Source organism: Echinops telfairi, unplaced genomic scaffold, assembly GCF_000313985.2.
Source record: "Echinops telfairi isolate 266 unplaced genomic scaffold, ASM31398v2 ScPeMD7_2;HRSCAF=8, whole genome shotgun sequence".
NCBI classification, from domain to species: domain Eukaryota; kingdom Metazoa; phylum Chordata; class Mammalia; order Afrosoricida; family Tenrecidae; genus Echinops; species Echinops telfairi.
In genome coordinates this window covers 76,875,972-76,886,807 of record NW_022103898.1, presented here as the reverse complement: position 1 = coordinate 76,886,807, position 10,836 = coordinate 76,875,972, and the positions used below count along the sequence as shown (strand labels likewise).

Below are 10,836 nucleotides of genomic sequence, written 5' to 3'. Positions count from 1 at the left end.
CATTCTGGCTGGACTGCTGAGACAGACCTGCTGGTTCTTTAGGCAGTCCGTGGGACTTTCGGTATTCTTGGCCAACACTGCCGGTCAAACGCATGGATAGCTCATGGGTCTTCCTTATGCGCCGTCCTGCTGTCACATGCACGGGAGGCTTAGGTCAGGCACACCTTCCACCTGACCGTGATAGCCGTGCTTTACAGGACTCAGCGTCTTGTACAGAAGAGAAGCCCAGTGCGATGCATCTTGCGCTCTTTGATTGCTGCTTTCATGAGTGACGCCCAGTAAGACAAAACCCTTGACAACATCAATCTTTTCTCCATCGATCCTGATGTTACCCATCGGTCCAGTTGAGGATGTGGGTCTTCTTTACATTGCCCTGTAGTCCACACTGAAGGCTGCAGTCCTCCTTGATCGCCATCATCAAGGCCTTCAAGACTTCCTTCCTTTCAGCAGGCAGTTTTGTTCTCTGGATAGCTCCGAATCGGATGCTGCACCCTCCTTCGTAGATTCCAGTGGCTCCGTTGGTTTGCTCATCATGCAGGTTGAACACGTACGGTGAGAGGATACAACCCTGGTGCACACTTTTCCTGAATGTTCTTGATTTTCAACCATGCACTATACTATTCCCTTGTTCTGTTCTGCACAGCTGCCTCTGAATCCATAGACAGGTTCCACATGAGCACAATGGAATTCTGCAAGAGGTTAGCGTTAATAAGTTGTCACAAGTCAGGATCAGCAAATAGTACGGATCCAATCAGTAGTCCACAGCACATCTTTCCTCAGCCAATAAGCCAAGTCTCTCTCTGGTCCTCCACCTCTCAGGCACACGGTCCTTTGGCCTCTGCCTCCGTGGATCAGGAAGCCCGCAGGTGGCTCCACCTCGCAGCCCCAGAGTCTCGGCACTCTCCCATGTCTCTGTGCCACAGTGTCTGATGCCTCAGGTCTCGGCCACCTTCACGTCAGAGATCCTAAACACGGGTCCTCCCAAGGTCGTCGTATCTCTCTCTGCCAGAGATGACTGATACACAGACTTTGATGGAGGTGTGGTTTTTATCTTTTAGCAGACCACACCCCCAAGGAAACATAGGGTGTGACCTGGTCCACACCCTTGATTAAACTCAAAATCTCACTGCTTTGAGTTGAGGCGGCCCTTGGGGCACAGAAGAACTGAGTTTCTGAGTCTAACTCTCTACGGGAGTAGAAAGCCTCGTCTTTCCCCCTCAGAGTGGCTGGCGGTTTCAAACGGCTGACTTCTCGGAGGAATGCAGCCAATGCATAACCACTGCATTTAAAAAAAATTATCTTTACAAAATCATTTTATTGGGGGCTATCCAGATAGCAATTGTATCAAGCAGATTTGTACATGTTGCCACCCTTATTTTCTAAACATTTATTTTCTATTTGAGCCCTTGGTATCAGCTCTTCTTTTTTCCCTCCCTCCCCTCCTCCCACCCTACTGACCCCTTGATAAATTATAAATATTTCAATTTTCATATCTTACACCAACCCCCTCCCGTCATCTCCCTCCCCCGACATTTCTGTTGTTCCTCCCAAGGGGGAGGTGGGGGGTGTTATGCATCAGTCATTGCAATGGGTCCGTTCCTCGCCTTCCCCCCTCCTCTCCCTACCCTCCCGGTATTGCTACTTCCGTTCCTGTTCCTGGATTCCAGGTGTCCTGAGCTCTTATTTCTTATCAGTACTGTGCACATGCTCCGGTCTAGCCCGAAAGGAGAAACAGCACTGGGGTCATGATAGTGGGGGTGAGGAAGCCTCAAGGAAACAGAGGAATATTGGAATATCGTGTGTTTCATCAGTGCTATACTGCGCCCTGGTTGGCTCATCCCTTCCTTGTGACCCTTCTGTGAGGGGGTGTTCCATTGTCTAAACGTGGGTTTTGGGTCTCTGCTCTGACCCCCCTTGTTCTGCCAGTACATCTTGATCCCACTCTAATCTTGTCTGTTAGTATAGCTGAGAACGCCCTCCACAATGAGTTTATAGCCACAGAATTATCATGAGAGTCTAGAATTATAATACCTCACACGAGGAATTACGGTTAGAAAGGCCCTATTAACGAACTACATCTCAGGACCCAAACCTGCAAGACCTGCAAGATTTGATCCCATTGTAAAGATGACAGTTACCTTGTTTCTTGTGGGCACCCTGGGGGTGGGGGATTGGGTTTGTAGGATAACAGTGGCCTTTCATCTGTGTTGTGCAGGAACACATCTCCTAAGAGGAGAAAGGACCGGGGCTTATCGAGAAGTCTCAGCCTCTGGGGTCGCCTGAGTCCCTGCGGCAGATTACCCCTGGCTTGTTTCTCTCCCTCAGATATGGCAAGATTGTGTCCACGAAGGCCATCCTGGACAAGACCACCAACAAATGCAAAGGTGAGCGCCCAGCTGTGCCTGCAGCCCTTGGCAGTGAGTGCGCTTGGCCTGTCTCTGCCCTGTCCTGCTGGAAGCGCTGAGGGCCTGCTGCCCGGGAGTGTCGAGAGATCCCTCGGTCCTTGGCTCCGCACGAGAAAGAATTCACGCGGAAGCCTGGTTGGTGATCCCAGTGAGTTTATAGAGAATAGAAGCAGCTTCAGGTCGTACAGTAAATGGAGCACAAGCCAGACAGTCTGCGGGGCTGACGCCCGGCTGTGCTGCACTGTGTGGCAGCCGCTGGGGAAGAGCACCCAGAGCAAAACCTCTGGCTTTTCAGGGTCCCGTTAGGAGATGTGGTCGAAGATACTGGTCAACCCATTGGCTGAATCAAATGGCCAATCCAGGTGTAACGCCCACCTAGGTGTCTCACCCCTTCCTGGTCAGAAGCTGGAACCTCTGAGCATGTGCGATGGACGCCCCAGTCCCTGTGCAACCTACCTCACAGGAGGCAGCATTGAGGTGTCCAGGCCTTAAAAGGCTAGTGCAGTGGTTCTCAACCTTCCTAATGCTGCGACCCTTTCATACAGTTCCTCCTGTTGTGGTGACCCCCAACCATAAAATTATTTTCATTGCTACTTCACTGTAATTTTGCTCTGGTTACAAATCATCATGTAAATATCTGATATGCGGGATGTATTTTCGTTGTTACAAATTGAACATAATTAAGCCACAGTGATTAATCGCAAAACAACATGTAATTATATATTGTGAAATCTGATGGTCTTAAGCAACCCCTGTGAAAGGGGCTTTCGATCCCCTCAAGGGGTCACGACCCACAGGTTGAGAACTCCTGGGCTAGCGGATGTTTAGGTTCTTGGTGACCGGATAGAGCGGGAAATGGTGTTTTGAAGACTCAAGGGTAGAAGATCACATGGCGCATCCTGGTCTTGGGCCCATAATTTGGCCCTCGGGTTCCCAGACTGCAGCGTGGAGATTCCCCAACACCATCAAGTTGATTTGGACTCAGGGCAGCCTGTCCATCCATGTAGGGCATCCGAGGTTGTACATCTTTATGGGAGCAGACAGCCCCCTTTTTCTCCCTTGGAGTGGCTGGTAGGTTGGAATCTCTGACCTTGAAGTTAGCAGTCCAGTACTACAAACTCACTGCCGACCTTCAAGTTAGCAATCCAGTACTCAAATCCAAACGTGCTCTGACTCCTGGCAACCCCGTAGAACAGGGTAGACCTGCTCTTGTGAGTTTCCAAGACTGTAGCTCTTTACGGGAGTAGGGATCCACCCGGCAGGTGGGTGATAGTGTTTCTGGTTAGCAATGCAATGTGCATGCCTCCTGTGAGAAGGCAGGATGTGGTAGGCGTTGTTCTGAGGATGGTTTTATTGAGGTTTCTAGGAGTGAAGGAGGGAAAGAACAGGAGGTTGGCCTAGGGAGGGCGTCTTCTGGCAGGTGGCTGGTTCTCTGCCCAGGAGAGGTTGTGTTGACTACATTCTCAGCTTTTCTGGGGCATGGCTAGAAAAGAAGGGTCTATTTTAGAAGTATAGAAAGAGGCCTGTGTGTTACTGGAAGAGCCTCTTCCCAAAGCATTGCAGTCTAAAAGGGAAGGGAGGGGAGGTGGGCGGAAGAAAGGTAGGGACAGCATCAGGACCTCATTGCCCTCAGCCGTCTTTGCTACAAAAAAAGACCGAATCTCACAGTGTGGGAGGAGTGCGCAGCTGGTCCCTGAAACTGCTTAGGCCTGGTAACTCTGCCTCTGTTTCCCGGAAGCCGTGGGCTCCTGCCTTCCCCACCCACATGCACCCTGGCCGGCCAGCCTCCGATGCACCTTTGCCGTTCCAGGCTATGGCTTCGTGGACTTCGACAGCCCCTCGGCAGCACAGAAGGCTGTCACGGCGCTGAAGGCCAGCGGTGTGCAGGCACAGATGGCGAAGGTAGGGGCACGCACTACCTGTGTCTGGGCCTCCTCCGAGGGTTGGCTAAAGGCCCCAAGTTCCAGCGCTCAGGAGCCACGAAGCTGATGGGCAAGGGCCTTGTGCAGTGCTTCTGAAGACGGTGGCCACAGCGAAGTTGGGCCCGGCCCGGGGTGGGATGGGGGAGACCTGCCGGGAGCTGATGATCTCTCCTCGGAAGCTGTGCGGGAGTTGCTCTGTCAATGCCGGCTTTCTCTTTGCAGCATTATTACAAGCAGGCGACTCCCCTTCCTCCTACAGCTTCTGCATCTTCACCCCTGGCCCCATCTCCCTGGCCAGTGGGGTGACTGGGCCAGGTCTCTGAAGGAGCCTGGGGTGCAGTGCAGAGGGCCAGGCTTGGCACCTCCCAGCTCTGCCCCTGTCCGGTGGGGGGTGCTGGAGAGGGAGCTAATCTCCCACCGGCCTGCAGCCACCCCTCCCATGTGGGCGATTTGAAAAGGTGTCATTCTCCCACCACTTCCGTCCTCCTGGGTGGGAAGGGTCCCCTGCGTCTCCCAGGCCACTGGGTCCCCTGTGTGTCCAGTTGGTAAGGCCGGCCTCCGGCAGGCTGTTCTGGAAGGGCAAACGAAAACGGAAACCGCACCCTAGAGAAAGAAAAGCAGAAGTGGACGGATTGGGGTAGCTAGCACAGAGTGGGGGCTCACGTTCCTGAAAACACAGCCCTGGGAAGCTACTGCCAACCTCTGCACTCAGCCCGCTGGAAGGAGGGACCCCCTGCCCCCAGGGTGACCCAGCAAGCTGCACCAGCTGGCTTTCAGGCAGCCCAGCACGTGGGCCCTTCCCTTCTCTCCCTGCTTCCTGCTCTCCCTCCATTAGGGAGCAGCACACACTCCCACTAGGAGGAGTCTGCTGTGGCCGGAAGAGGGGGAGGGGGGGCCCAGCGGTCCGAGAGGATCCGGCCTCTGGGGCGGCTGCTGGAGGAGCAAGGGGAGTTGCGCGGCTCAGCTCTTAAAGAGACAGTCAAAACGCGCTTGGCCGGCGTCGCGCCAGTCTGCGGATCTTAAAATCAGCTTTGTCTTCCACTACCAGAGTCAGCAGACAGCCCAGGGTCCTGAGGACCGGGCGCTACCCTGGTGGTGAAGGCTGGTCTTGGTGGATGGCACGCCCTTTCCACTCTCTCTCTTCTTGGGGTGCCACGCTGTGGGGGTGTCGGAGATGGGTGGGAAGGGCAAGGGAGGAGGAGGAGGAGACCTTCACACGTTCTCACCTTGTTCCCGCAGCAACAGGAGCAGGACCCCACCAATCTGTACCTCTCCAACCTGCCCCCGTCCATGGACGAGCAAGGACTGGAGGGGATGCTGAAGCCCTTTGGCCAGGTGATCTCCACCCGGATCCTCCGAGACAGCAGTGGGACCAGCAGAGGGGTTGGCTTTGCAAGGTGAGGGGGGCTGTGAGTGGGGAGTGATGGTAGTGAAGAATGTCACCGAAAAATCTGTGCCCCCTCCCAAGTACCCAGAAGTGCCTGCGAGTTCGACGTCCAGTGTATGATAGGTCAAAATACTGAGGAACCCCTCAGTACCCACGACCTTGTCCTCTCTCGCTACTTCCTGCTTCTTTGAGCCCAACCAAGGTAATTCCATATATTTTTACACTTTATATGACGAGGACTTTCTTTCTCTTATCTCATTTACTCTCTATCGCAACCCTGTGAGGGAAATTAAATTTTAATTCTCCATTTCTCCATTCTACAGTTGAGGAACATGAAGTCCCCAGTCTGAGGTAACTTCCCCAAGGTCTCAGGAATAGAGCTCCAATCCTTCTGGCTTCAAGATTCAAAGCCAAGTTCATTGCTGTGAAGTCAATTTAGACTCATAGTGAGCCTGTAGGTCTGGATAGACATGCCCCTGTGGGTTTCCAAGACTGTCAACTCCTTACCAGAGTAGAAAGCCTCATCTTTCTCCCTCGGAGAGGCTGGTGGTTTCCAACGGTTGCTCTTGTGGTTGGCTGCCCAATGCGTAACTACTGTGCTACCGGGGCTTCCAGATGAGTGGGATGAAATGGAAAGCTGGATCTGCCTTTTCAAATGTTAGGTTTCCTAAGTTCTGTAACCAACACTGCCATAACTGGCTATGTGATCCCAGACCTGTGTGCGCTCTGCTTTACCCTGTGAAGTGGAGAAGCTTCATATGGATGAGTGAACTGGAGTCCTCCAGGGTGCCCGCCGCCCGCTCTCAGGGGATGGTGTCGGGCTTCAGCTCCCTAAGCTCATGTTTGAAGTGGTTCTGCTTTCAAGATTTTTTTTTTTTTAAAGCATCCTGTTGTTTTTTAAAACTCTTTGGAGAGCTTAGAACCACAGTCTCAGGGGACATCTGGGTCCCCGGGCATAACATGGTCTGTGAAGACCGTGTTGCACCTTCTACTTTGGCAAATTTGAGATCTTAAAAGCTTGCAAGCAGCCACCGATGCAACATTCCGTGCCTCCCTGTGTGGAGCAAAGAAGAGGGAAGAAGCCCACAGAGTGGAGGAACCAATCGGTCCAAAGCGTCCGTGGATGATGTGAACCGAAGCCTTCACTCCCTGAGACCCCAAGAACTAGATGGTGCCTGCCTTCCGTGGCTGACCCCTCTGAAGGGGATCACAATAGGAGGGCCTGGGCAGAGCCGAGAGGAGGAGGAATGTAGAACAAACTCTAAAGGATAGCAAAGACCAGACTTGCTAGCCTGATAGAGGCTGGAGGAGGCCCCCACACTGTGGCCCTCGGACACTCTTCATGCCTAGAACTGAACCTCCCTTCCAAGGAGCACTTTCAGGCTGTCAAGGGAACAAGAGCATCAGGGAGGGATGTGCTCCTCACCACACTCAGCCCCTCTGAGACCCACAGCGCAGCAGCATTCGCCCCAAACCAAAGCTCCAAAGGCAGGAAGGGAAGGATGCAGGGAAACAGAACCAGAACGCGGAGAAAGTAGGAAGAGGCAGGCTACAAGGACGAGTCAAAGGTATTGCTGTCAGGATTTCAGTTCAAACATGTATAGGTTTATTCCAAACAAAACGTGTTCCGACGTGGCTCTGGGATCGGTGGATGTGGCTCAGGATGCCTGGGGCAGAGTTTGAGGTGTGGCTCAGGATGCCTGGGGCAGAGTTTGAGGTGTGACTTGGGATGCCTGGGGCAGAGTTTGAGACCTGTGGCTTTAAAGACTTTTCAAAAAAATATGCAATGTCTTGTATGCTCCTACATCAATATTCAAAAATATTTTCCCCACACATTTATATGCTTGCAAGTGGTTTAATTTCCAGTGAATAGTGACATGTAAAAGGGAAACGGTCACATCATTTTAAAATGCATCCAGATGCAATCCAAACATCACAGTTAAAAAAAATCACAGGAGTTTAGTGCACAAAACTATCCATTAAAACAAGGACACGGGCAATTTCGTTTTTAACACTCATAAATCTTAACATTCTTACAGCATTTTCCCTCCTTTTTGATTTTATATTTCTCCTCCACTTTCTTACAGAATTGTATTTTAGGGTAAAAGATGTTTGCAGTTGAAAGTCTTTTATGCATTACATCCTGTTGTTCACTTCTGCAACAAAGTTAACTTTTCTCTGCGGATAAGTTAACTTTTTTCTGGTGACTACAGGTACTAATTTTTGACCAAGTCGTGGAAAATTTATCTTTAAAACTATTAGTTTGTAGCTGCCCAAAACAATCGAAATATATTAGAACGTGGATACAAAATTATTTCCCAGAGAGTACATTTTCTCAGAAATGCTTTTCCTGTGAGGGAGATGAGTTTTGTTTTGTTTATGTTGTAATAAGGTCACGGGGCCCTCCATGACTGTTGCTTATTGCTTGAAGCAGACAAGGCTTCCTCAGCAGGTGTGCTTGGGTCTTGTTTTCCTGCTGAGAAACCACCTGTGCACTTAAATAAGGAGAGGGGAAGAGAACTCATCTGTGAAAGCTGGAATTCTTTGAATTCCTTCCGAATGAGAACGGAGGTGCTCTAGCCTAGAAATTGATTTTTAACGGGTCACTTGGCAGCTTGCTGAAGCCCTTCAACTTTGTTGGGAGCCGAGAATTAGAAGGATTGGGGGTTCGGTCATCAGTGCCCCCTGCTGAGCCCCGGGCTGGGCAAGAAGTCCTGGACACTGGCAATCATAAGCTCTTCCTGAGGCAGGTCAGTTTTAGGAACGGTTTTGAAGAAGCAGTTGAGGTTCTGGAGAAATCTCTTACAACTCCCCAGAGCTGCTCTCCTTTTGGAAAGGAGACCAGTGATACAGTGGGGACTGCTGCGCTTAGAGAACCGATATAAGGTTTCCCCACACGGCTCCCATCCCGAGGCCTTTTTACAGTGGTCTCCTTGCTAGGAATGGCTCTTCATTTAAATGGCTATGAATTCAGAAAGTAAAGTAAGACTGACTGTTACTGCGCAAGATATGACAAAACAATAATCTATAAATTATCAAGGATTCATGGGGGAGTGGGGAGGGAGGGGAAAAATGAGGAGCTGATGCCAGGGGCTTAAGTGGAGAGCAAATGTTTTGAGAATGACGAGGGCAATGAATGTACAAATGTGCTTTACACAATGGATGTATGGATGGATTGTGATAAGAGTTGTATGAGCCCCTAATAAAACGATTTAAAAAAAAGTAAAGGTTGAAAAGCAAAAAAAAAAAGACTGTTACTACAGGAAGAAGAAAAGATGTAGGACCACCACCAACCCATGGCCATGGAGTTGATTCTGATGCATAGGGACCCTCGGTAGGGGTTTCTCAGGCTGTACATCTTTCCGAAAGCAGCCAGCCTCTTCTCCCCTGGGATAGCGAGTGAGTGGGCTTCAACCACCCACCTTGAGGTTGGGGTCTCATGCTTGACAGGCCTTTATCATTTTCCAAACACATTTGTGACTGTACCTCCTTCTGTCATTACCGCCCCACCTGGTAAGGTGGCGTATCATTATCAGCAAAGGTGAAATAAGAAATGGGTCCAAGGGTTTTGTGAGTGGCTCGGCTCAGAGTTCTTCGTCCTCCGCCCGCAGCGCCTTCTCCTCACAAGAGGCTGCCACTCCGCAGTTCCTGCCGCTCTCCTGTTCTCTCTCTCCCGCCCTCTGGGCCAGAACCTTCTCCCCATGACTTCTTCCTCCCGCAGAGTCACGAAGCCCCAGGGATAGTAGCTCAGCAGACCTTGATCAACGTAACCAGAAACAAGCCAGAGATACTGGCAAGTTCTTCGCTTGTGTCCTTTTGTCAGAGAAAGGGAGTCGTTTTCATAAGGAATTTTATAGTAATAATAATAATAATAAAAGTAGTTATGAATTGTTACAATATCTGTAAGAGGTCTCCATAGAATGATTTTTAAGACAGCACGGCCACAGCCACTCTTTACTGTCCTTTTACAGACGTACCAGGCACCAGGCCAGGCCCCGCCACCAGAATCTTCCTGGGGTATTCCTTATTCCAAAGCCCTCCGTTATTCCTTCGGGAACCCCTCCAGGCACCAGCGGACAGACCTTTAGAAACCGGAGGTGCCTCTTGAATTTACGTTGCAGGAACTCTAGCGCTGGAGCATTGGGGGGCTGGGAAGTTGGCGCGAGAGCGCAGCTCCTGGCCAAGCCGCAGCCTAACCCCTCTTGTGCTCCGTAGGATGGAGTCCACAGAGAAGTGCGAAGCCATCATCACCCACTTTAATGGAAAATACATTAAGACACCCCCCGGAGTGCCAGGTGAGGCATCTGGGATCAGGCTGAAAGGGCTGCAGGTTGCTACTTCCAGGGAAGGTTCTGGAGGAATCGTGCGTGCATGTGAGGAGGCCAAGTGAGTGGGAGATGTCAGCTCTCTGTCTTCTTTCTCTCGGCAGCCCCGTCCGATCCTCTGCTCTGCAAGTTTGCCGACGGTGGGCCAAAGAAACGACAGAACCACGGGAAATTTGTGCAGCATGGACGAGCCTGGCCCAGGAATGGAGACTTGGTAAGAGGACCCGGAGGAGGCAGGAGCGTGAAAGGCTGATAGCGGAAATGCAAATGACCCTGGCCTGACTTCTTTGGGGAGCCGAGGGGGGCAAACTCCAAAGCTAGCTGAGGGATGCCCACAGCATGGTGTACTCTTCTGGAGGTGGGGCGGGGCTTTGTGGACCTTTTCTGCACAGTGGTAAGAACTGGAGACCAGCTCTGTGGGCCTTGCACGACCCCAACGCTGTGCTCTTTCTTTCTAGAGTGGTATGGCCTTGACCTATGACCCCACCACAGCTCTTCAGAATGGGTAAGTGTGTTTCTCCATCAAGCCACAGCCTGTGCCCAGGCTCTTGGGTATTTTTATCTTTATCTAATTTTCGGATCGTGAAAATAAAGAGCAAAAAACGTGCTCCCCTTCCACAATTTCAGGACAGAAATAGGGGTGACGCTGGTGGCGTGGCATTGTCCGCACGGTGTCCACCTTCCTGCGGTTTCTGTCCTGCCTGCTCCTCCACCTTTCTAGTCGCCCTGGGTCATCTGGTCTTCTGTCGGTTTCTTAAAAAATAAAATACTTGAGTATTTAGTAATATGCTCAAGGG

The 10,836-nt window shown here is 51.2% G+C and overlaps 1 protein-coding gene across 6 annotated transcripts in view; it reads left to right on the top strand.

Moving 5' to 3' along the window:
* The window catches only part of RBMS2 (RNA binding motif single stranded interacting protein 2), a 64,654-nt gene that overhangs the window by 41,302 nt on the left and 12,516 nt on the right, over window positions 1-10,836 (top strand). For all 6 annotated transcript variants that reach the window (XM_045289653.1, XM_045289649.1, XM_004700547.2 and 3 more), the window contains 6 exons: window positions 2,326-2,384; window positions 4,216-4,307; window positions 5,567-5,724; window positions 9,930-10,009; window positions 10,144-10,253; window positions 10,498-10,544. In XM_045289653.1, the coding sequence (XP_045145588.1) occupies window positions 2,326-2,384; window positions 4,216-4,307; window positions 5,567-5,724; window positions 9,930-10,009; window positions 10,144-10,253; window positions 10,498-10,544 (546 nt within the window). The remainder of the gene's footprint in view (window positions 1-2,325; window positions 2,385-4,215; window positions 4,308-5,566; window positions 5,725-9,929; window positions 10,010-10,143; window positions 10,254-10,497; window positions 10,545-10,836) is intronic.